At 42.4% G+C, this 27,340-nt stretch overlaps 1 protein-coding gene across 1 annotated transcript in view; it reads left to right on the top strand.

The window, feature by feature from the left end:
• Nucleotides 1–27,340, top strand: part of DNAH8 (dynein axonemal heavy chain 8) — a 598,059-nt gene that overhangs the window by 91,174 nt on the left and 479,545 nt on the right. Inside the window, exons 9-12 of the mRNA XM_048843472.2 lie at nt 106–219; nt 8,384–8,491; nt 10,504–10,605; nt 23,412–23,558. Coding sequence (XP_048699429.2) covers nt 106–219; nt 8,384–8,491; nt 10,504–10,605; nt 23,412–23,558 — 471 coding nt within the window. The remainder of the gene's footprint in view (nt 1–105; nt 220–8,383; nt 8,492–10,503; nt 10,606–23,411; nt 23,559–27,340) is intronic.

The raw sequence follows: 27,340 nt of genomic DNA on the forward strand, positions 1-27,340 counted from the left end.
GAAAGGTAGATAATCATTTTTTACAAATGTGTACATTCTGCACATCTATACATTGGCAATAATATATTGATATGTATGAAGTTTTTGTAGTATTTTTCCCTCTAGATGTGGCGAGAGTTGGATGCCAGAATCACAGATACTGCAAATGAATCAAAAGATAATGTGAGATATTTATACACACTTGAAAAAGTATGTCAACCGCTTTATAACTATGATCTTGTAAGTATACCTTTTGTGATTCTCAGTACACAGTTTAAATAGTCATGTAGAATGCATAGAAAAACTTTAGGATAGAAAGTAGTAGATAGTAAACTTTAGGATAGAAGTAATCTTCTTTGTGGGATGTTCTACTTCAGAAAATGTATTTTTTCTAAATTTTTGTGTAACTTGTTATTTTTAAACCATTAATATATTGGACTAGATGCAATGAAATATTAATTACTGTACCTTTTTGCATAGAAATTAAGTCTAAATTCCTATAGGGTCCAAACATTTTTTAAATTTGTATTTTATTAACAATTGTGAATGTCCATTTTGTCTTTCTTGGAATAGTATATACGTTTTAAGGAGCTAAAAGAGAAAAAAATACATTTTATGTACACTACAAAGATCATATAATTAAATTTAGTGGTTTTCATTAAAAATTCAGCATGTGCCAACAATAACCATACAATTGTATCCAAGAAACCACAGTTTCTCTAATACATGATGTGATGGGTTGGATCATAGAAAACCCCTTGGGAACTGCTGACTGATGTGCTGAGACTACTTCCAACCTGTTTTCCTTGCCAATTTGAGCCAGACACGCTAACCTGTTACAAACCCAGACCCAGGTCTGAACCACGTCCCCCACTGAAAACAGCTTAAGGAGTGTTCCTGTCTCTAACACTTAGATGCCCAGCTCCCAGTAGGGTCCAAACCCCAAATAAATCTGTTTTACCCTGTATAAAGCTTATACAGGATAAACTCATAAATTGTTCGCCCTCCATAACACTGATAGAGAGATATGCACAGCTGTCCCCCCCCACCCCGCCCCGACCCGGTATTAATACATAATCTGGGTTAAATAATAAGTAAAATGTGATTTTATTAAATACAAAAGGTAGGATTTAAGTGGTTCCAAGTAATAACAGACAGAACAAAGTGAATTACCAAGTAAAATAAAATAAAACACGCAAGTGTAAACCTAATACAGTAAGAAAGTGATTTCAGATGAAATCTCACCCTCAGAGATGTTCCAGTAAGCTTCTTTTACAGACTAACCTCCCTCTAGTGTAGGCCCAGCAATCACTCACAACCCCGTGGTTACTGTCCTTTGTTCCAGTTTCTTTCGGGTATCCTTTGGGGGTGGAGAGGCTATCTCTTGAGCCAGCTGAAGACAAAATGGAGGGGCTTCCAAGGAGCTTAACTAGACTCTCTTGTGTGTGGAGACCCCCTTCTCTCTCCTATCCAGAATTCAGCTCCAAGGTGGAGTTTTGGAGTCACATGGGCAAGTCACATGTCCATGCATGGCTCAGAACTTTACACGTGGCAGCCATTGTTCACATGCTACTTTGAACATCCTCAGGTAGACTTCTTATGTGGATTGAAGACTTCCACGATCTATTGTCCATTAAGTGTTTCTTGATTGGGCACTTAACTTGCAAATTTCCTTTCTAAAGAAGCTGACCAAATGCCTTACTAAGGCTACTTAAAATCAAACAAGTACACAGCCAATATTCATAACTTCAAATACAAAAATGATACATGCATACAAATAGAATGTATATATTCAGTAGATCATAATCTTTACAGAGATATGTAGCATAAAACATATTCCAGTTTTGTCATATATACATTCATAAGCCTATTCCCATAAAGCATTATGGCGTGCAACATCATACATGAAATATCTGTTCATTTGTTAACAAATGTTGCAAGGCTGCCTAAGAGTAGCAAGATAGGGGCAGAAAATGGTCCAAGATGGTATAATTTAAGAGGGAGGTGGAGAATTCATATGTGAGCACATACAATGTAATCATCGGAAGAATATAATTTGAAAAGTACCTTTTTTGTTCCCATTGAATTCCAGATTTCTTTCTACTTTTGCAGATTAGTTAATCTTGTTTCTCATAGTAACTCTTTACAGGCAGCTAACACAGTTCTGTGTTTAGAAGAAGAACAACCTCTGTGCCTGAAACACTCATTTCAATTAACACAGACAAAAAAGAAATAGCAAGTGATTCTAGAAGATCCACAAGCCTGCTACTAAAGAAATATATTCATCATGTTTGATTCAGTCCCATCAGTTAGTCGGGCAATGAATAAGATTCTCACACCCAAGCAATTTTATTGAAATTCACAGCTTTGCCTCTCTGCCTTTATTCCTTTTTGTTCTAGTTGGCAGGATATGTCAGCTAAGGTATTTGTACAGCCCCCATTATTGTCATATTTGAGCACCTCATAATACTTCGGTGAGGTAGGGGAATATCTGCATTGTACAGATTGGAAACTGGCTTGTCTGAAGTAACACAGGAAGTTTTTGGCAGAGTAGGGAACTGAACCTGCGTGTCCAAAGTTGCAGGCTCGCATCCTAACCAGTCTTCTTTCTCATACACTTTGTGATGTCAGGTTTCCCTCTTCCTCAGACAGCAGGCATGGAAGCTGGTCAGTCCATGTATAAAATTCAATTTCTTCCATGCCACTATTAGAGGGGGTTTTGTCCAACTGTTTGTCCCTTGGGCCCAGAACATTCTAGTTTCTTTTGGCCAAGGAGGTATCTGCCCAGATTCTCCCATTCTGAGAAGTAGGAATTTTTCCTCCTGTACTCCCTAATATACTCATACACAAGCCGGATGCAGGGGTTTCTATCCCATTCTTGTCCTCTACTTCAAAAGAGATCTGCCAGTCATGATTTGAGATAGAAACTCCCAGGTCCACACTTCAGGTTATCCCATATCCTCTGTTCAGTGGACCTAAAAGATACACACCTGCCATCATATCCCCATCTGTTAACGTTACCCAGGTCTTTCAGTGTCTGCTCTCATTTAGCTCAGGGACAAAATCAATCACTATGCTATGAATCATGGATACCTAATCAATTGGGAGACAGACAGCATAAGGAAATAATGCATTTAGGAACATAGATAGCAAGGTCTTTCTTTTTCAAGTTTTATCAAACTCTCTTATCTTCTGTAGCCAGGTGTAAGAGGAATGCAAGTGTTCATAAATTCCTGCTGACTCATTGTGATGTGCAGTTTGTTGACTCTACCCAGGATGTAAAGGAGGTGGGATTGTCTCCTTGGGCGAGGTAACTAGGTCTGGGATTAGAGGCTCTATTGTGAAATTGTTAGAAACAATTTAGCCTGGAGGAGAAGGTTTAAATTGAGCTTTGTTTGGTATTATTTTTAGTTCAAGTGACAAAAGAAGACATTTAGGAAGAGGGGTGAATTTGGGCATTAATCCAGAGTATGTATGCTCTTTTCTAGAGTGTGGTAAGGACTCAGCTTTTCCTGGCAGGGTCCTTTCCAGTTTCTTCCTCTCCAATCAGGTTGATTTTACAGCTCATGGACTGAGTGAACCTTATCCTGAAGGGTTGTTTTCACCTTTATTTTCTTCAAAGATTCCTCCTTCTTCTGTGGCATTCTTTCTTGAAATATTTCCTTTCTCTCCCTTAGCCTTTCATAAACCAGTTATGTAATGGTGCTGCTCCACTTTGGTTACTATGGTCCTGAGCTTCTTTTCCTACTCATCTGATTGTATCAAAATGATACTCTCATTTTGGTCCCCATCTTCTAATACAAAAAAACATAACTTTTCTTGGTGTTAGACCCAGAGACAGATGATCCTTTCAGATGTGTAGTCTTAAAAAATACTGGTCTTCCAGCACCCCGTAGTCTTGTTTATCACCCTAGCTGAAGTAGCATATGTAAATAGATAGTGGTGAACACCTGGACCCATACAGTTGGACTTCTCCTTATCTTCCCTCTGCATCTGGGTAGAGCCTCACCTTGTTTACATCAGAGTGGTTTAGCTTATGCAAAGAATACTTCATGGAGGATTTCAGAAAAATGGAGCTTACTGCTCCCTGTCTTCAAGGTCATGTGATAGCAACGTAGGTCTTCAACAGTTGATTAGTTCACTATAGTTCACTTTTTGTTCTTATATGACCTAGTAATGAAACCTCATCATGTCATAAGTGCTAATAGTCTCAGGGTATGACAATATCTTGGCATGGAACTTTAAAATATCTGTCTTTTATATTTGCAAAGCTGTCAACTTGCTTTGTCTGTTGCTGTAGACTCAGTTTGACTGTTTGGTTTTCCAAGCCAAGTAGTCAAGCCATCCTTTGGGGTAAAAATGTATGTCCATAAAGACTGTTACCAGGGAGAATGGGAAAAGGAGGCACAACCAGGGAAAGTTACTCACTCTTAATCCTGTTTATCTCTGTTCTCTCATGTGATATCCCTCCTTCCTCCCTGTTCTTTTAAGTAACTTACAGTTTTCCTTCTTTTTAAGTTTTCACTGAGAGGAAGTGGGTGGATTGGGGCTTATATACTATCTATGATAGATAGATCTTTGCCTCCTGTTTGGTGGAGCCATAGTGTTACTATTAAAGGCTGTTGCTGTATTGAATGGGACAAAAGAGGACTGCCGCAAACAGGATTAACAGTGAGCAATCTTCCTTCTGCTCCACAGGGAATCACCAAGTGGTGCCAAGTATCTTGCCTTCAAATTCACAGGTACATGTGAACATGAGATTTAGATTGTCACCGGGGTTTCTTCCCCAGGGTGCCCCTTAGGCCCTAGACTTAGCCGCAGCACTCACTCAGGCCTCTGATCTGTGATGGCTGGGTGTTTTCCCATGCCAGGTCCACTCAGAAGGGGTTCAGCCAGAGGGCTGAGCCCCAGATAGTCCACCCCTTCCAGTGTTGTCAGTGAACTGAAGAAGGGGAATTAACACAAATGAATTATCCCATGACTGTGGTAAGATTCTTTTCCTTCAGAGAGCTCTTGTTGAGCTGCAGTCCCCAACTAAGTTCACAGGCAAATATAGAGGAATAGTCACCTCAAAAAATGATCAGACCCTCTCTTCTTTCAAGGAGAGGCTAGTGGGCAGCAGCCATCAGAGGAGCCCCTACCTTGTCAGCCTTCTCTCCAGGAGCTGAGGCCTGGAGGTTTCCTCAGCTTTCCTCCTTGGTCTGCCACCAAATGTGCTGGGATTTCCCCTTTTGAGCTGTTTCCTCCAGGTCTGACATCTCTCATAGGTGTGGTGGGGTGGAGCCACCTGCTTCCACATTAGCTCATTAACCCTAAATTGCCTAGTGTGGTGTTTTGTATACCGCATTACGCTGTTGTAGAGTAGATTTCAGAATGGTAGCCATGTTAGTCTGTATCAGCAAAAACAATGAGGAGTCCTTGTGGCACCTTAGGGACTAACAAATTTATTTGGGCATAAGCTTTCGTGGGCTAAAATCCACTTCATCAGATGCATGGAGTGAAAAATAGAGTAAGCAGTATATAACAGCTCGTGAAAAGATGGGAGTTGCCTTACCAAGTTGGGGGTCAGTGCTAACAAGACCAATTTAATCAAGGTGGAAGTGGCCTATTCTCAACAGTTGACAAGAAGGGGTGAATATCAACAGAGGGAAAATTACTTACCTACATGCCTCCAGCTTTCATCCAGAGCACGTCACACAATCGATTGAGCTCTAAGATCCAACCTCATTTGCTTCAATCCCTCAGACAGAGACAAACACCTACAGGATCTCTATCAAGCATTCTTAAAACTACAATACCTACCTGGTGAAGTGAAGAAACAGATTAACAGAGCCAGAAGGGTACCCAGAAGTCACCTACTAAAGGACAGGCCCAACAAAGAAAGTAACAGAACGTCATTAGCCGTCACCTATAGTCCACAAATAAAATCTCTCCAGTGCATCATCAAGGATCTACAACCTATCCTGAAAGACAATCTCTCACTCTCACAGACCTTGGGAGACAGGCCAGTCCTCGCTTACAGACAGTCCCACAACCTGAAGCAAATACTCACCAGCAACTACACACCACACAACAAAAACACTAACCCAGGAACCAATCCCTGCAACAAACCCTGTTGCCAACTCTGTCTGTATATCTATTCAAGGGACACCATCATAGGACCTAACCCCATAAGTCGCACTATCAGGGGCTCGTTCACCTGCACATCCACTGATGTGATATATGCCATCATGTGCCAGCAATGCCCCTCTGCCATGTATCCGGATAGTCTCTACGCAAAAGAATAAATGGACACAAATTAGATATCAAGAACTGTAACATTCAAAAACCAGTTAAGATAAAAACCTAAGATAACTAGCTGATTGCCCTGCTTTCTCAGTATGAATCAGGAGGTCTCCCCTGTTGCACCCTCCTCTTTGTGTTTCCTTCCAGTATCCAACTTCCCCACTTACCTCAGGGCTTAGGTCTCCATCCCCTGGTGAACTTAGTTTAAAGCCCTCCTCACTAGGTTAGCAAGACTGCCTGCGAAGATGCTCTTCCCTCTCTTTGCTGGGTGGATCCCCTCTCTTCCTAGCAGTCCTTCTTCCTGGAACAACATCCCATGGTCAAAGAATCCAAAGCCCTTTCTCTGACACCACCTGCATAACCATGCATTTACTTCCACAATTCGGTGGTTCCTACCTGTGTAGTAGAAGGATTTTATGTTTGTGTTTTGTATAAATTAGAATGAAGGATAAAGAATAATAATGTAGCATGTATTAAATGTATTGATTTGACCATATTCTGCCAGCCACCCTGTCTGAAATCAGAAAGGAATGGCCTACTGTGCCATTGGTAAAGATGCATCAGCCAGAATCTTGTGTCTGAAGTTGATTTCAAGGCAGTAATAGACCTTTAGGGTCACCACTCTGTTATAAGTTTAAAAATTAGCATTTTGAAATAAGTGAAAGAATGCAATGATTGTTTTCTCCTGCATTGCAATTTGATGTTCCTGTTCAAATGTTCTGTGTAAATCAATCCTGTTTTGTGTGTGAATGAGGAATGTGTGTGTTAGAAGATAGGTGTGAAGGCCATCACTGGACCAGATGTTCTAGGGAGGAATCAAGGATAGATGTAAAGGCACCAGGAGATTGCAACACACCCCATTGAGGTGTCAGAGGAAGGCAGATTGATGACTCTAAAAGAGAAGGCAGGCACCTATCAGTGGGGACAAGATAGCTGTGATCAAAACCAGCATGGGATAACTGCCTGAGAGACTGATGAAAGAACAAGATAAAGAATAAGAAGAACAATTTAAGAAAACAAGCACTCGTCAAACGGCAATTGATTACAGCATGACAGTGCAAAACTCATTGGTCCCAATGAAGGAAGATCACTATATAAATAGGGTGCTTTGCCATTAAACTTTGGGTTGGTCCTGCCAAGACTTCCCCAGAGCATCGTGTCGCGACTGACAGAACCCGGCTCCTCCCTAGCTGCGATCAACCTAGCTGGCCCTTAGGTTGCTCCTGACTCTGGACTCGTAACTATAACATTGACTGGCGGGACAGTGTGTGTGTGTGTGTGTGTGTGTGATTGAACATATATGCTAATTGTAGCTCCAATAGATGCGGCATATTGCCTTTTCCCCTGAAAAAAGGTCCTGGTGCTGCTTATAAACATAACACCTGGGCCTTTTCCTTCAACAGGGAGGATGGATGAGTGCATGACTTACGTCTCAAACTCCTTTATCCTTCTTCCCAAAGCCACATAGTGTGCAGTGACCCACTCAAGGTCATTCTTGTTAGTATTATTGGTGCCCATGTGGAGTAGTAAGAAGGGGTAGCAGTCCCAGGGCTTGATCAGTTTCAGCAGACAGCCCTTCACATTCTGAATTCTAGCTCCAGGCAAGCACCACACTGCTTGAGTTTCCCGGTCTGAATGGCAGATGACTCTATCCCCCTCAGGAGGGAGTCCCCGACCACAACCACGCATCTCCTCCTTTTGGGAGTGGTGGTCATGGAACCCCCATCCCTAGGACAATGCATCCCATGCCTTCTAGTTGATGGGGTCTCCTTCTGATCCCTTCCCTCAGATGACTCTTCCAAACCATTCTCCATCGTAGTACCTGTGCAGAGAGCCTGAAAATGGTTTCTTACCTCTATCTGCATTGGGGGTATATGGGATCTCCTCTTTCTTCTTCTGGAGGTCACATGCTGCCAGTTTTCTTCCCCGTTCTGCACTGCCCTCTCTGATTATTCAGCATGCAGTGCCTGCAGTACCAAACGCTGACTTCTGTGCAAGATGTGACAAGTTTTTTAAGACTGATAGACGTGAAGAAAAGTGTAATTTAGAAGTTGTGAATAGGAAACTTGGTAAGGGGAGAGAAGCTCACATAATTTTTTTAAAAATTTCTTTATTTTAGGTGTCTATGGCACATGGAATACAAAATTTGATTAATGCTATAAGAATGATTCACAGTGTTTCAAGGTATTACAATACTTCAGAGAGAATGACATCATTGTTTATAAAGGTAAGCACATTAATATCAAGGCTTCATTTATATAAACCGTGATGAAAGCAAACAGCTCTGAATATGACATTGCAGAAATTCTTGTTTTACTTCAATCAGCAGGATATCTTGGTGAAAAGTGGTAAGGATTTTATAAAGCTGTGATGCTCACTACTAAATATATAACACTTCTGTTGTCATGCTATAAAACAAATCAGGCATAAAGAAAACATCAGGCATTGCAACTGCAATTTATTCCTTATAATATTTTATATAGACTCACAAAGGTCTAGATTATGTCATCTTTATATTTAGTAGTCCCTTGCTCCACAAATACTATTTAACATGCAAAAAGAGAAGGAACTGTAGTGCTTCATGATGGACAAAACAGGTGGCAGGTCCAAGCATGAATGCTGTCTACTTCTTATCCTATGGGTTTGCTACTGTCCTCTAACTTCTCTCTCAGAACTTGTCTATGTCTGGCCAAATGATACCCCCTTGTCGGGTTACATTACCCAGCCTCTCCAGGGCTCTTCCCAGGTTCTTTCACAGGGTTATTCCAAAACTTTTCTTAAACTCTTTCTTTGTGGAGACCCAGAGCCCTGGCTTCTAGTCTCTCTAAACAGGTAGTGGCCTAGAATACCCCATCTAGAACTTCTGAGTTTTACTAGTGTGGCAAAGCTCCGACCTTGTCTCAGTGGGTCCCACGTTTCCTGGCAGATTAAGCTAGCCTCAGAGGCTCACTGTGACCCTCTATGTAGCCCTTCTCCCTCTAGAGGCTGAGGTCACAGCCTACAGAGCCATTTTCATCATTAGCAAGCAAGGGAGGTGAGGAGAAGCCACCTTCCCTCGCAAAGTCTCTGTTGTCTCCCAGTCTCAGTGATTAGTCGGGGAGGGGAGGGGGGAGCCCAGGCCCGCCCTCTACTCTGGGCTCCAGCCCAGGGTCCTGATAGTAGCAGCTCTTGGTAGCTGACTTTTTAGAAACAGGATGAGTATGATTCCCTGGGCCACTTCCCCACAGCAGCCTTCACTTCTTCAATATCTGCATCACCCTTACCTTCCTTGTGCCTGATAGGGTTTGTACTGCTCCGTTTCTCCAGCAGCCCTGCTTCCTCCTACAGCTCCTGACACACACACCTCCACCTGACTAACTGGGAGGCTTTTAACTAGTTTCAGCCAGCCCCTGGTTGGCTTCAGGTGTCCCAATCAACCTAGCTATCTCCCCTGCTTTCTGGAAGGATCTTAATTGGTCCCAGGTGTCTTAATTGACCTGGAGCAACTGCCATTTTCTTACCCTGGTAACAAGGATTCATTTAGCCTGGGACTAATATATCTGTCTCCCACTACTTTTCTATAGCCATCTGGCCTTACCCCGTCAAACTAGCTAAAACTCAAGTAGAGAAGACACCACATTTGTTTTCTCAGGACATTGCCCTTCACTCATGTATGTGCCCTGCACCCACGGATGGAGCCATTTCTAGTTGGAACACTGGATAGCCTCTGTGTATGTATGTTTAAAACATACAACAAACATGGTGTCTTCTATTCTTGAGTTTCTGCTAGTGACATTCTGTGAGTATCTATATATTTTACACATACGGGTGGATGTGGGTATGGTGTGTGTAGATAGATAAAACACACCTGTAAGAATGATGCATGACTTCTAGTGGGGGTCCTGGCTCACATACTACACAGCTACCACATGAGTAAAAATTCTCAGAACTCTGGTAGTTCTGCTTGTCTCATGGTGGGAAACTAAGATCCAGGAGTGAGAATCCTGTTAGAGTGATCTTTTGAGAAGCAGAATTATGAGCAAACATCTTTTCCTTTTATGCCTGAGACTTGTTCAAATATCTGTGTCTAGAAGTATCTAAAATACTGTACTGTACTTAAGTCACATATGTTAGGATATTTAACGTAAATGTGATGGAAAAGTTCCAATTGCAGGTATATAATTTGTTTTTTTCAAGGTGTAATAAAAACAAAATTTTGGAGATCATTAACAAAGTTTGTTTTTCATTTATATGTACTAGGTTACAAATCAAATGGTTACAGCATGTAAGGCATATATTACTGATGGTGGTTTATCTCGTGTATGGGACCAGGATACACCTGTAGTAATTAAAAAAATTCAGGTTTGTATAGTGGTATTTTGTTGTTTTCACTGGTTTAGATCACCTTCTGATGTGGGTTCTTATTTTACCTAGTAAGCACCGGCTTGTAGGACTGCACTGAAGTCCATCATTTTTATTAGAAAAGTATGCATTGCTTTGTAATATAAAGTTTTCCAGATTTCATATTAAATAAATTATCCAAAGCTGATTTATTACTGTTAAAAGTAAACATATAACACTATAGGATTTAAAAGAGAGACAGTCCCACTATTTAGAGTGTTCAATCTAAGGTAATCAGTCAAAGAACATAAAAGCAACAGAAAAAGGATGATATTTAAAACAAGTAAAAATAAGTAATTACAGCATAGGGAGCTAATCATGTAAATTCTGATATTTTTAAATAGAAGTTGGGAGTAGCACAGAATGTGTAACTATCAGAGCCATGTCAGTCAAGAGGATTTAGAGGGACAGGATGGTATACAGGAGGAGGAATGTTATTCCAGGAATCAGGAGCCGTATGAGATAAGGCACAAAGGCAAGAGTGACAGCAGTGTACTAATGGAGAAATGAAGCAAGAATGGTCAGAGTGCTGGGCTGATAGGTGATAATGAGATGTAGGTAAAGGGAGAGTTTTAAAAATGATGACAGGTTTCAGAGGAACAGCCGTGTTAGTCTGTATTCGCAAAAAGAAAAGGAGTACTTGTGGCACCTTAGAGACTAACCAATTTATTTGAGCATGAGCTTTCGTGAGCTACAGCTCACTTCATCAGATGTTTACCGTGGAAACTGCAGCAGACTTTATATACACACAGAAATCATGAAACAATACCTCCTCCCACCCCACTGTCCTGCTGGTAATAGCTTATCTAAAGTGATCAACAGGTGGGCCATTTCCAGCACAAATCCAGGTTTTCTCACCCTCCACCCCCCCACACAAATTCACTCTCCTGCTGGTGCTAGCCCATCCAAAGTGACAACTCTTTACATAATCAAGTCGGGCTTGATTATGTAAAGAGTTGTCACTTTGGATGGGCTAGCACCAGCAGGAGAGTGAATTTGTGTGGGGGGGTGGAGGGTGAGAAAACCTGGATTTGTGCTGGAAATGGCCCACCTGTTGATCACTTTAGATAAGCTATTACCAGCAGGACAGTGGGGTGGGAGGAGGTATTGTTTCATGATTTCTGTGTGTATATAAAGTCTGCTGCAGTTTCCACGGTAAACATCTGATGAAGTGAGCTGTAGCTCACGAAAGCTCATGCTCAAATAAATTGGTTAGTCTCTAAGGTGCCACAAGTACTCCTTTTCTTTTTTTAAAAATGATGAGGAGTTCCGATTTTATGTAGAAAGAGACAAGGAGCCAGTGAAAGCACATTAGAAAGTGAATTACATGGTAAGAGCAGCAGGAGAGTAAGGTTATTTTTGCTGTTGAATGTTGGGTAGATTGGAGAGGAGATGGTCAATGGTTTTGATGAGAAAACTATAAAGCATGAACCAGAGTTTTGTCAGACTAGGGAGAGATTTTGGAAACGCTAGTGGGAGAAGCAAAAGGATTTGGTGAGAACCCGGTGAGGAGAGAAGGAAAGGGAGGAGTCAAAGAATTTAAAGGTTGAGAGAGGGAGTGTGCATATATGTGGAGGGACTGTGTAGGGCACCAAAAATTTAACAACCTGTCAGAAGGTTGGGCTCCCTGCTTCATGGTAATAATGTAAGTTTATCCTTTGTAGAAAACCAGTTTGCAGGTTAAGACCAGAATTTCCCTTTATCTTCTGTTGATCCCCTTTTCATGATCAATGATGAGTATTTAATGAAGTGGGACCTAATAGTACTCCAGTCCACTTCAATTTGCATTGCTCTTTATCATTACTCTAAATAATCCTAATTCTTCAGCTTGGTTTTACTCTCCTTTGAGTTCCTGTACACGTATACATTCCATTTTAGGTGTATGTGTACTCAATGCACTTTAGTCAGAGACTTTTTCTAGTAGTACCTTTGGGGTAGTGGATGTGGTCTGGTGTGGTGGGGCAGTGCCCCACCCCCATGCCAGATTGGGCTACAACAGGCCAGAGCGGCTGCGGAAGGTGGCAGCCAATCAGGGAGGGCCTGTTAGGGAGCCAATCAGGGCCAGTATTACAGCCAGCCAATCGGGGCTAGTCTAGTACCTATATAAAGGCTGCCCAGGAAGGGAGCAGGCAGTCTCTCCCAGGCCTTCAGAGGGTGAAGGTCTGTCTCCTGTGTGAGGAGACTAGCACCAGGGACAGCACAGCGCTGGGCAGGTGGGGGTAGCAGAAGGGAACTCCCGCCCGGTATCTGCTGGGCCGTGGGCCCTGAGAAAAAGGGCCTAGCCAGTGCAAAGGGGCCGAGGGGGAAACGGCCCAGGGAGAGAGACGGACAAAGAGAGAGAAGGAAGGCAGGCAGGAAGGCTGCCACCAAAGGGTCCCTGGGTTGGGACCCAGAGTAGAGAGCGGGCCTGGGTCTCCCCCCCTTGCACTTCCACCTGGCTGTTAGGAGTGCCCATCACGGACTGCACCAGACCCCTGCCAAAAGGGGTTAGCCTTTGGGGTGTGGTTGGCCATTGTGGCTGGGGCGAAGAGAAGGACTGCTGATAACACCAAACCCCCGGAAGGGGGTGAGACCGGAGCAGTGGGCACTGCCAAAGGGCAGTGTCCTGAAGAAGACGCCGCAAGCTGGGAGCAACGTGGGTTGAGATGCCAACCAAGGGCGGGAGACAGACGGGACACCACTGGCAGAGGGCGCTCTGCATGAACTGAGCTAATTCCCTGACTGAGCAGCAGGACGTGCTGCGGTGGCGAGTCCCAACCCCGTCACACCTGGATGTCCTTGTGATGCATCAGAGGGCATAAAGGGCAAGGCCACACTGACTCCCTCTCATTCTTTCTTACTGCCCATGGCAAGTACTGGAGATCTCCACTGCTTTTTGAGCTTTGTCATTTCTAGCCAGCTTTACGTATTGAAATTGTATATAGTTGTAGATACTGTTAATAGTTAGTATTACTTTAGTGTTAATTAATTATATTATATTATTATTATTTTCATTTTTCCTTCTGAGTGTTGCTCCTGGAGTCTCTCTGTTTACAATGCAGAGATCTTCAGGTTTCAAACTGTAAAGTAATGCCTGCAACTGATGGGCATCAAGTTGCTTGTTTTGTTTAGGAGAGGAACATGTTAAAGATAAGTGCTCCAATTGTAAGTCTTTTCTGTCGAGTGCAAAGTATGAGAGAGATTCATCTTATGGCGTACCTGTTAGAGAAGGCGATGTGCCCCTCCTCAGAATTTGATGACTTTGTTTGTGAGAGCTGAAATCTCTGCCACCCTGTAAAGAATGACCTTTTGGCTACCTCTTCTGCATATAAGGGAGAGAATGGGGGAAAGAGATGGTTATCTTTGTCCACAATGCTTCCTTGAAACCAAAGATGCTTGCTATTTCCTCCGAGTCAGACTCGAGACCAAAGAAGTTTTCCTTTTCAGCTCTCAAAGGTGAGACATCGGAAGGAACTATACGTTCTCTGGTACTGACTTGGGTGGAACATAAGAACAACGATGACCTCTGGTACTGTTAGAGGTGGCACTGTCAGATCTGGCACTAATGTCTCTGGTGCTTTCGAGACTGACACCTTCTTCATCTCACATGATAATGTCGACTCCGCTATTTAATTCTTCAGAACTGTCGAGATCAGTGTTATATACTTCAGCACCAATACCATCTACTTGGACTTGGGGGCACTTCATTCTATCTCCATACCTACAATGCTTCAAGCTTTCTTAGTTGCTAAGGACTTAATATGTCTCTCAGTACCAGACTTGCCACTGCAGTCAGTATTGGTCGCAGTCATGTCAGCTAACATAGTCTCACTATACCTTTTATGGATCTGCCACCATTGCATGCTCCTCAACAGTCACTGGTACTGGTAACTACTTCTGCATCAGTACTTGCTACGTTGGCTCTAGTACTGATGACAGTGCTGACAACATTTCTGTCTACATCTCTGGTACCACATATTTCTACCTCCCTTTACTCAAACTGCTATTGCTCCAAAATTTCCAGAGAACTGTAATATGTCTTCATCTAACTCCAGCAGCAGCTGGCCAGCTTCACCTGTTATGTCATTTAGATCTTGCTACTCTCCTGCTCAATCCTCATATAAATGTACTGCAAGGACATGATACTTGGCCACTTCTCCCATGTGCCTTCAGACAAGACTGAGATTCATCTGGAGACTTCTCTGCCTGGTGCTCATCACCTTGGTCTGTGGTTCCCTATAACTTCCCGTCCTGACCCTATTGGGCCACGGGATGCCTCTCAAGATATAAGCTTGGTGTCTGCCTCTTGATCCATATCCAAATCACTGCTCTGTTCCATCTTCTGCTACATAGGAAGCACCTCCCCTGGCTTCTGAGCAGGTGTCCCGCTTAGAGATCTTGGAAGAGGCGAGAGACAGGATGACACCACTGTCTAACTTCCTCTTATCTCATCATCCTCACCAGATGAGGTGATTACACCAGAAACATCCTTGCCACCTAGTGGATTTTTAAACTTTTCAGGATTTGATGAAGTGGTGACATACCCATAATGTGAATGGGCCAAGGTTGTTTAAGATAACCCTCATAAACTCCTGAAAATATTTGAAACCTTGGCTCCAGAATGTGTGGCTCTTCTGATCAATGAAACTCTTCCCAATTCTGCTAAGACTTTATGGCAGAACCTGGCCTCCCTCCTGCTGGTATCAAAAAGGGCTGACAGTTGCTACTAAGTGCCCTCCCAAGAGGGTTATTGTTTTATCACGCATCCTTCCTTGTATTCTCCTGCGCTAATGGCTGTGAATGAACATACCAAAACAGTCACAGACAAAATCTAACCAAAAGATAAAGAATTAATTAAGTTAAACCTGTATGGCACGAAATCCTATACAACAGCCAGTTAGGAAATGGAAGTAGTAGGCTCTTCTGGCAAATATGTTTATTAATTGGAACTCTATCTCAAAATTTGGTGATAAATTGCCTGAGGAACTTAAGGAGCAATTTCTTGCCATCATAGCTATGGGTCACTTAACCACATTGACTCAGCAGTCATGGCTTTTAAATCTATGGCCACAGACATATCTATAAGCCATTCCTCCTGGCTTCAGGCCTCAGGGATTCCTAGAGAATTTCAAAACACAGGTGAAGATCTGCTTTTCAAAGGTCTAAATTGTTTTTGAAGAAAAAACTGCTATGCTTTGCTTACTCCAAAAGACTCTAGGGCTACATTATGTTCTTTGGAAGTCTACTCTCTGCCTCTAAAAAGGGACACTGTAAATCTCAATTTATCTGCTTAGACATGTGTACCCTTGTAGGAGATGCAGTAAGCCTTCGAGGTGCAAGCAGCTGCAGGATCTTCTAACCAGATGTCATCTTCTTTAAAGCAGTCAATTTGATGGGCATATCAATGACAATTGACCAGTCACTATGTATCTGTAGTGGGGTGGTCACCTGCTCCGGCCTTAAACGGCTTAAAACAGCCCAGGAGAGGGCTGTGGCTGGGAGCAAACAGTTCCCAGGCTGATTGGGGGAAGCAGGCTCAGATGTGGCCATGCCCCAATCAGGGCTTAGCTGGCCCTTATAAGAGGCAGTGGGCCAGGAGCAGACAAAGTCTCCTCTAGCTGTGGAGGGAGACGGGCCTGGCTGCTGGGGAGCGTACCAGGGTACCTGAGGTGAAGCAGGGCTGGGGAAGGCCAGAGGAGCTGGGAGGCTCCAGACTGGAAAAGCCCCAGGCTGTAGGCCTGGCAGATAGCCTAAGACAGGATACTGGGGTTGCAACAGGGCAGCCCACGGGTAGGCAGAGGTAGCAGGTCCAGACCCCCCTTGCCTGTGATGATTGGCTTATACACTGCAGTCCACCCCAGTGTGCAGGGGCTCAATGGTGACTGGCAGTCGCCAAAGACTGAGGCGAGGTGGGGATAGTGGGTGGGGTTCCCTGGGGAGGGGAGACCCAGAGATCTGTGGGTGTACTGCCAGGGAGCAGCACTCTGGGTAAAAGGGGCACTGGGGCAGTGGCAAGCAGGACACCGGCCTGCAGAGGGCGCTCCGGAGGTTGGAAGAGCTAATTACCTGAGAGACCAGCAGGAGGCACCGCACGGGTGAGTCCCACACCATGACAGTATCTTCATACTAATTCCCTTTGAGAACCATTGGTAAAGATGCATCAGCCAGAATCTTGTGCCTGAAGCTGATTTCAAGGCAGTAATATACCTTTAGGGTCACCACTTTGTAGGTTAAAAATTAGCATTTGTCTCTCTTCCTCAGTGCCTGCACCTCCATAACATCAGACAAATGGTTCTGAGCACTGCTTAAGAAGGATATGTCATACGGTTCCAATCCTTCCTCCACCAACCTTCCCAGGGACCCTTTTCACAAGACTGCTTCAGAAAGTGCAGTCTCTCCTCTGTATGGGAACCATATTGAAAGTATCTCTACAACAAGGGGGGAAAGGGTTTTATTCCCACTACTTGCTCATTTCCAGAATAGGCTGGTGTTCTGATATCCAGGTTTTTCCTTAGCTGGATGACTGGCTGATTTGAGGTCAGTCAAAAGAGCAAGTAGTGAGCAGCATTATTCAAATCCAGGTACTGTTTGCTCATCTGGAACTGAGAATAAATGCAGAAAAGTCAACTTTAATCCCAGTCCAAAAGACTGAATTTGTAAAAGCCATCTTCGATACTACTACAAAAAGAAAAGGAGTACTTGTGGCACCTTAGAGACTAACCAATTTATTTGAGCATGAGCTTTCGTGAGCTACAGCTCACTTCATCGGATGCTACTACAGTGACTGCTTACTTATTTCAAGACAGGTTTCTGGCCATTGTCAACTTTTCAAGAACTTCAAAGCCAATCTCAGGACAATGGTATAATCCTGCCCATGACTTCTAGGTCTCATGGCATCATACACATATGCAATTTAGCATGTCAGACTTCACCTCAGGTACATGGAGTCCTGGCTCCATTCCACAACTGAGCAGACACTCTCTGGACATGCTGATTTATGTACTTGTATGAGTGCTTTTATCCCTAGACTGGTGAATGGACCCCAAAAACAGCTGTGTGGAAGTTCCCTTCTTCCCTTCAGAACCAGCAATGACAGTTGGCACAGATGCCTCCACCAAGGCCTGGGGTGTCCACCCAGGGGAGTTTCACAACATATACAAATCATAGAGTTAGGGGATACATTTAATACAAGCAAGTGTTCCTAGCCATAATCAAAAGGCACACAACTCAGGTACTTATGGACAACACCACTGCCATGTTTTACCTGATCAGGCAAGGCAGAGCCAGGTTGGGTCACTTATGTGAAGAATCGATTCATCTCTGAAGTTTTGTGTTCAGAACATTACACTGAAGCCTTCCATCTGCTGGGATGAGAAACACCACAGTGTATTCCTTAAGCAGAAATGTCATTTATCACCAAGAGTCATCCTTGAAGATAAACATATTGGCCATCATGTTCTAGAAATGGGGACCACCCGCTGTAGATCTCTTTGCAACAAACCTAAACAAAAAGTGTTAGAGGTGTGTTTCAGGGTGGTTGGAGTCCAGACTCAGTAGCAGATATCTTCCTTCTTCCTTGATCAACCGATCTTCTCTGTGCCTTTCCACTGGTTCATCCTTGGAATCAAAGGATAAGGAAACTAAAATAAGACCACGCTACATTAACACTGATAGCTCTGGCTTGGCTAGGACAGCATCGCTACATAGATCATCAAGAGCTCACAATCCAATCACCAATAACACTGCCATTTGTTGAAGGATGTTTGTCTCTGAATCAAGATCAGAAACTACATCCGGACCTACAGAATGTGCATTTCTGGGCCTGGATGAGATATGGTTGGACTCCTTGGAAAAATCTTGTTCTCAGGAGATCCAAACCATTCTTATTAACAGAAAGGATTCTATGAGATCTATCTACTTAGCTAAGTGGAAGAGATTTTTCTATCTGGGCTGCTTCTCATCATCTTTGTCCCACTGGAGCCGAAATTCAGGACATCTTGTATATATACAAGACTTTTCAATTAGCTCCATTAGAGTTAATTTAGCCACCATCTTGGCCATTCACCCTTCCATTAAAGGCTTGTAAGTTTTTTGTCACACCTGGAGGTAGTGAGGTGTCTTAAAGAGCTTGTTTGTGTATACTGTCCTGTCAGAGATCTAGTTCCATTTTGGGAGCTGAGGGTGTGTGTCTCAACTTCAAGCCTAAGTTGACCTATATTAGGTCAACTTACAGCCACCACAGTAATTACTGCAGTGGTTCATGTCCACACTACCCTCCCTGGGTTGATGGTGCATGTCCTCACCAGGAGCACTTGCACTGACCTAAGAGGGGCAGCATGGGGAGCTGAGAGCCCAGTCTCTCAGCTCTGCTGGCAGCTTCCTGCCAGGAACCTGGCTGCCCTATAGGTTCCCAGGTTCCTAGCGGGCTGTACTCCCCTCTGCTTCCTGTTCCCTGCTGGGAGTGGGGGGGAAACCCCCTGGAGCTTCTCCCCCATCGTTCCCTGCCGGGAACGGGGGAAGCCGCCTTGAGGCAAGTCATTTAGAGTGTCTCCTAGACTGTTTGTGCCCTACACAAAAAGAGTGAAGGGGAAAGCAATCTCAGCTCAGATATCTTCTTGCATAAGATCCCGTTACAAATTCACAAATGTAACTTCTCCAACAAAGATAACTACTCACTCTACAAGGGCTCAGGTTACCACAACAGCCTTCCTAAATAATGTACTGATTGTGGATATCTGTAAAGTGGCTACATGGTAATCAATACATACCTTCTCCAGACTATGCCATCAACTCCGGCATTGTGAATGGATGTAGACTTTGGTAAGTCTGTACTTCATTCCCTGTTCAAGTAGGTCCGAAGTCCCACTGCCTGTAAAGAAACCCACAGTGAAATGTACATGTACACAATCATTCAAAGAACTAAAAACCAGTTACTTACCTCTACAGTAGCTGCTGCTCTTCACCATAGGTTTGTGCACACATTGAGCTTGTCTTCACTACTGGGGTAAGTCAACCGAAGTTACTCTACTCCAGCTATGTGAATAACATAACTGGAGACAACATAGCTTAGGTCGACTTACCCCGGTGTCTTCACTGCTCTGCATCAATAGGAGACGCTCTCCAGTCCACTTACCTTACCCTTCTCGGGGAGCTGGAGTACTGGAATTGACCGGAGAGCACTCTACTGTCGAGTTAGCAGGTCTTCACTAGACCCACTAAATCAACACCCACTGCATCAATTGCAGCAGTGTTGATCTCCCGGTAGAGAAGACAAGCCCATACATTCCATGACCCTCCCTCCTTCTCTTCTAGTTTGGAAGTGTTTTCATATTTCTGATGCAAAGGAACTCAGGAGGGTTTTCTTTAATGCCCTTGGCTGCATACAGAAGGATATCGTAGGTGCATGCAGTGCCCCGACAGTACTGCTTATAAAAGTCTCTGACTCAAGTATTTTGGGCACACACATACACCTACAGTGGAATGTATGTATGCCCAACACATCTTGAAGAACAGTGATTATAGTAGAGGTACGTATCTGTTTCTTTCACATGACAACGATCATGTGCAGGTCAGTTTTTAGATTAGTTTTGTGAGTGACCTTTTGTAAGAAACATCAAATGCTTTACTGAAACCCGAATATTTTGCTATGTTTCCTCCAGCCACAAATTTTGTAATTCTAAGTGTACAAATCTGGGACAAAGCTGTCGTGTCAGTCTTGATAATAAAGAAAAAATTTCACAAAGGAAAATTATAATATTGTCTCTTTAAAGGCTCCAGCCTTCATGTTTAACATCCTTTAATGCTGTGGCTTCTTTCTAAGGATATGGACCAGGCTTCCCTCACATTGTTTTCACTAAAAAAAGTCTACTGCCACACCCGGGCAGGCTTCTTTTGGACCTTATAAACAAAGACAAGAAATCAAAAAGTCTTATCGGAGAGTCTTTTCAAGCAGAATGCAAACCTCAGGCAGAGACGAAGCAATCTTTTCTTCTGGGAGCACCAACCATTTCCACTTCCTGTTTAAATATCTGTTTTGCTGTCAACATGTGCTAAGATGGCTTGCAATCTGTCTCTTAATAACTAGTTGTATAGTTATTTTTTTAAAAAATAAAATAATGGGAAACAAGGGATGTATTGAAAATGAGGGATCTGTCATGTACCAAAGGACTGGGGGAACCTCCCCCTCCACAAAGGTCTTATTATATATTTTTAAAAAAGGAAGGAAGAGTGGGGAAAGAGGGATTCTGGAAATTACTGATTGGTAAACATATAATGGATTGAAAATAAAGCACAAATATTTTTCCATCTGTAAGCACTTGGAGGATAATGGAACTATGGGAAATAAAGTTATTTCTTCAAATCACGGACGGTATGTTTTGATTGATAACATTGGTGGATGTAGGAAACATAGTGGTAATATCTGGACTTAAACACGATATCGTGCCTCACATAAGCTAAATTGAAAACAAATTCAGAATGGCTGTGTTGAAGGCCCCATGACTTGCAAGCTTGGCCTAGATTCTGCAGCTAGATCCTATATTCTGTAGCACTCTGATGAAAATTCTGCAGCTTCTTAAGAACAATTTTAAAAATTGATGATATTTTAGAGAATTAAATATGAAAATGAATAATAAAATTAAAGTAGCTCCTAGGTTATTTATTTTAATATTAAATTTCCATTTATTTTACATTGCCTCCCCCATTTTCAGTATACTGCAGATTGTTATTTTTTAGGTTTCAGCATTAAGAACACTTTAATTTAATGGTGCATTTCAGACATTCTGAGCTATGTTTTCAGGCAGTATGACAACTCAGGAAGACATCAGTACTTCGATTTACATTTGGATCACATTTTCAAGCATTTCTTTGGGACCACAAAGCCTAGAAACACAATTTTTTAAAATGAAAGCTGAGATCCTGGAGCAGCTTTTTGCAGAAAGCATGACTTCCATAACAAATTCCATGGAATTCCGGAATACATGGGACTTTGGCCATGTCTACACTACCACTTTTGTCAGTATAACTTATGTCATTCAGGGATGTGTTTAAAAACAAACAAACAAAAAAAACCCCACCCTCTTGAGCAACATAAGTTACACTAAAAGAAAAGGAGTACTTGTGGCACCTTAGAGACTAACAAATTTATTTGAGCATAAGCTTTCATGAGCTAAGGTGCCACAAGTACTCCTTTTCTTTTTGCGGATACAGACTAACAGGGCTGATACTCTGAAATAAGTTACACTGAGAGACATGCTGGTGTGGACCGCGCTATGTAGGTGGGAGAGCTTCTCCTGCTGATATAGCTACCACCGCTCATGGAGGTGGTTTTATTAGGTAGATGGGAGAGCTCTCTCTCCTGCCAACATAGAGCAGCTACACAAGTGATCTTACAGTGGCACAGCTGCATTGGTACAGCTGTGTTGCTCTAAGCTCGCTAGCGTAGACATGGCTTTAGACTATGATTTGACTGCTGTCACTTATGACCCTAAACAAGGGCTACTGATAAGTTTGTTTTTCCTTCTTTAAATTGGGTTGAGATGACCAACAGAGTGCTTTAAGGGTTTGTGTTGATTTAACATAAAGTATCTATTATAAAACATTCTAGAGAATAAAAGCTTGAACATTTTGATTGAAGACTGGTTTGTTTTTTTTACATCCGCTGAACTGGTGCATTAATTAAGGTCTCAATTCAACAAACCACTTAAACATGTGCTTGCAGTTCAACATGTACTTACATGGCTTTTCTGTGGAATTCTACTCCTGGACAGCCAAGACAGGGTTTTTTACGTTAGGTATAATATTTGAAAGAGCTGCTGCCTAATTGCCATCAACCTTTTTCCTCTACGTTTTAAACTGGAAATGCTCATATTGGCATAGCTAGTTTTAACCATGCTGTGCTAATAGTATGGTTATAGGAAGTACTGTTTTCTGTTTTGGCTTCTTCTTGATACAGCCACTGTGTGTCAGAATCGTCTCATCTTTCTCCTTTCCCATACAACTTCTTGTCTTGTTCCTCTCTTGTTGAAGTATTTTTGCTAATTATTATTAGGTCAGTAGGTCTCAGAGGCCCCCCAGCCATCCTTAGCACCCCCTTTTGTTAGGTGCTATACAACACATGGTAAAAGCCTCTGCTCTGAAGGGCTTACAGTCTAGGGCCTTGATCCTGCAAAGGCTTACACACATGCTTAATTTTAGGGGTAATAATAATATTTGAATAATACTTAATACTTCAGCAAGAGGGAGGGAGAAGTCAGTAGAACTATTCAGTGTGGAAAGTTAAGTGTGCTTAAATTTTTGCTGGATCAGACCTAAGACAAGACACATCTAGCAAATGTAAGAAAAGAAATCTGAAGGATCTGAGATGTTCAAGGATAACACTGATATGGCATTTGGTAAAGATTAGCTCCCTGCAGCGATAGTTTTGAGTCAATTATTCTTAATCATAAAGTAAGATAAATACAGGAAATCCTTATTGGTCATCCATCTAACATTATTAGTTTGGTTTTTCACATTTTCTCCTCATCACTTTCTTCTTTTTGAAATGAGAATAGTAAGTGCTAAATAAGAAGAATTTCTCCATGTTAGTGCAGGACACAAGGAATAGGTCACAAGTCTGGTTGCAAAATTCTGTTTCAGTATCAAAATGATTATGTGGACTAATTACAAAAAATACCATTTTCTAAAATACAGAACAGCCAACAGAAACAACAGATTTTTTTTGTACATAAGAAATATTGCATGTTTCTTTCCATCTGATAGTTATTGCATTTGTTTCTCAACTTTTTTAGGACTGCATTTTTTTATTTAAAGAATATCAAAAATGCTTTCATAAAACAAGGAAACAGATATTGGAAGCTCTAGGGGAAAAGACATTTGAAGTATCAGAGATGTATATTTTTGGCAAATTCGAAGCTTTTTGTAAAAGGCTAGAAAAAGTAAGTAACATTTTTAAAAAAAGGTAATTGTGCATGTCTTTAATGAGAATTTTTGTAGATTGACTAAAGAATTGCTTAGTGTACTGTATTCTTAATTCAATATGAAAGATTTTTTTCTTTAAAATGTGGTTGATGTTTTTGGATAATACGGCATTTCTCTTGATTTCTTAGACCATCAAATTATTATGACTTTCACAAATAACGAAAGCTGTAGTTAAGAGTTGCAACTTACTTTTTTCATTTGCTCATAGCTTGTTAAAAAATTCCGTGTTTGGCTTTCTATGCTTGGTCTCAGCCTAAAATTCAGTTTTTTAAAAGGGTTCAGAAAAATCAATTAATCTGAACCTAAGCTTTGTCTACACTATGCAGCTTTTAGCGACATGGCTGTGCCACTACAGCCACGTTGCTAAAAGGAGCGCAGTGTATCTGCTGTTTGTTGGCAGGAAAAAGCTCTCCTGCCGACAAACTTCCACCCCGCTCAAGCAGCAATGACTTTGTGGGCAGGAGAGCACTCCTGCCGACAAAGTGCTGTTCACACCGGTGCTTTTCGTCAGTAAAACTTTTGTCGTTCAGGGTGTGTGGTTTATTTTTTTTTCCCAACACCCCTGAATGACAAAAGTTTTGCCGATGAAGTTCCAGTGTAGACAAAGCCTAAGTTAGATGGGCAGAGGAAAAAAAATAATAGATTTACATTTTTGCCAAAATACATAAGGCTTTCCCCCCCCAAAGATTATAAAAAGAAAGAGACCCACCACACACACATTGTACTTCAAATTTTCAAAACATGATGTTTTTATTATTAATTTGTTTATTTATTAAGCTCCCATAGCATTATTTGTGTTGTACACGACAAAAAAATTAAGATAATTATGTATCCTAAAGAGTTAATAATCTATTCACACCCCATTAAAGTGAATGGAAAGAGTCCTGTTAATTTAATGGGCTTTGGAACAAACTGTAAAAAATAAAAAATGGAGAAGTGAAGAGTAGGAAACCCAAAGGGAGGATTGTTTTAGAGTTGTTGGTTGCTGGTGTGGTTTGTTTTTGTTTGTTTTTTGTAATTCTCTTCCTGTGGGTTTTGTAGAAGTGACATTTTAGGAGGGATTTGAACGTGGAAAGAGAGGGTGGTGGATTAGCTCCATGCAGGTGGCCTGATAACTCTTGACAGCCTTTTGTCTTCAGCGCCCTCTGGCAAACTCTTGTGCATGAGTCTTCAGCATTAATCAGTGCATTTACAAAATCAGTTTAGGATCAGTTCCTCCAAATTGATCCCACTTGCACAGAACAAAATCAGAAAGAAGCATTTAAAGAATTCCCTAAGAAACCCAGGCTGGAGACTTTCATATCCTGGGTCCAAGGGTGTCATAAATATAAAGGGAAGGGTAAACCCCTTTAAAATCCCTCCTGGCCAGAGGAAAGATCCTCTCACCTGTAAAGGGTTAAGAAGCTAAAGGTAACCTCGCTGGCACCTGACCAAAATGACCAATGAGGAGACAAGATACTTTCAAAAGCTGGGAGGAGGGAGAAAAATAAAGGGTCTGTGTCTGTCTGGATGATGCTTTTGCCAGGGACAGAACAGGAATGGAGTCTTAGAACTTAGTAAGTAATCTAGCTAGGTATGTGTTAGTTTATGATTTCTTTAAATGGCTGAGAAAATAGCTGTGCTGAATAGAATGACTGTTCCTGTCTGTGTGTCTTTTTTGTAACTTAAGGTTTTGCCTAGAGGGATTCTCTATGTTTTGAATCTAATTACCCTGTAAGGTATTTACCATCCTGATTTTACAGAGATGATTACTTCTATTAAAAGTCTTCTTGTAAGGAAACTGAATACTTTTTCATTGTTCTAAGATCCAAGGGTTTGGGTCTGTGGTCACCTATGCAAATTGGTGAGGATTTTTACCAAACCTTCCTCAGGAAGTGGGGTGCAAGGGTTGGGAGGATTTTGGGGGGAAAGATGTGTCCAAACTATGTTTTCTCAGGAACCCAGATAAAGTTTGGTGGTGGCAGTGGAAGTCCAAGGGCAGAGGGTAACAAATAGTTTGTACCTTGGGGAAGTTTTAACCTAAGCTGGTAAAAGTAAGCTTAGGAGGTTTTCATGCAGGTCCTCACATCTGTACCCTAGAGTTCAGAGTGGGGAAGGAACCTTGACAAAGGGCCATGAAGTAACTCGAGGTGGATCAAAGAGATCCTTAGTCTCAGATCAATTGATATTCTGTTTGTCTTGAAAGCAAGGCAACTGAGCTGGAAAATCTGGTGAATGGGCTATCTCTATAAGATAATCAGTTGGTGAACTCTTCCTCACCTTATTTGGGGGTTAGACTGAGCCTTGCAGTCCCTTCTAACCCTATGATTCCACCATCATTGCTACCTGCAAATGTCAGCTGAGATCCTCTGATTAAACCAATAAAGACTCCAGACCCAGATGCTCCCAATATGTTGAAAAGCTAGGCAGTGATTGGATCTAAGCCTCTTGCAACCAAGGAGGACATATTTCTATTCTTCTGTGCAAAGGGGGTAGACATCATTGGGGCATACCTGTCCTTAGAACATCTTGTAAAATGCAGAGATTGGCACTATGATTCTAGAGCACTTCTTCAAAACTTTTCACTTAAAGGGTCACAAAGCCTTTTTGTTAGTACTGTTTTTAAAGCACCGACAACGTGCTTAGTGATGAGCAAGATACAAAATGATTACTAGTCTCTGCCGTGAGGACAGTCCAATCTAAAAAATAAATCAGAGAACAAAGGATTCCATGGGAAGCCTAGCAAAGTGAGTAACTTGGACTTCTTTCTTTCTTTCTTTCTTTCTTTCTTTCTTTCCATAAACAGATGTAGTGCAATAGATGTGTAACCCAAGGCCATAGGTACAAGAAACAGGAAGAGGGATGTGGGAAATAGAAACACCTAAATAAAAGAGTTGTCTCCTATTATTAAAATAGTGTCTCCTATTACTTAAGACATATGTACCTCTGTGGAAAATGTTTCTCTACCCTGACCCAATGTCTGAGTATGACTGGAGACTAAAAACTGAAGCCTATCCCAAAAACAAAGAAAAGTTGTCTACCCTACAAAGTTTTGTTGGCAAAAGTTATGCCACTTTAGTTAAAACCACTGTTGCATGTCTACACTATGCTCCTTGTGTGGGCAGAGTGCATCCACACTAGCAGCTCTTGCATTGATAGCCATGCGCTGTGGTATCTATCCCACTATGCAACTGTCCGCAGGGTGCTTTAGGAAGGGTTTGCAATGCCTCGTGGGGCAGGTACAGTGTCACATGATGCAGGTTTCTCAATCCCATCGTTCCATGGCACCCTAATAGATTGTCAGACACTTTTCAACTGAAGTGGGCAGGGGTGGGGGAGGGAGAGGAGAGTGGTGTGTGTGTGTGTGGGCGGGGGAGACAGCAGGCTGTCCAACCTGTCCTGAGACAGAGGGTGGGGGAATTCCCCCCCATCAGCCTCCAGCTCTGCTCAGCACAGCAGTCTCTCCCGAAGCAGCCTGCTCTGCCTGCCTATGGCCCTGTGATTTCTCTAAGAGTTCTCCCACAACCTCCTCAGCTGTCGGAAGCAGGAGCGGCATCCTGCACAGGTCTGTGAGCTCTCCATGCTGAGGAATGTCAAAGCAGCACAGCAGTCCATCCCCTCCCCTCCCCCCCCACTCCCTGCAGCAGCAGCCTGTCTTCCCCTGTGTTCCTAGTGCAGGGCAGAACAGGAGCATTCCACATAAATGATCTGACAGCTGAGCTTGCAGATGCTTCCCAGAAAGGGGAGGGACTCATGCCTG

Source organism: Caretta caretta, chromosome 3, assembly GCF_965140235.1.
Source record: "Caretta caretta isolate rCarCar2 chromosome 3, rCarCar1.hap1, whole genome shotgun sequence".
Taxonomy (NCBI): domain Eukaryota; kingdom Metazoa; phylum Chordata; order Testudines; family Cheloniidae; genus Caretta; species Caretta caretta.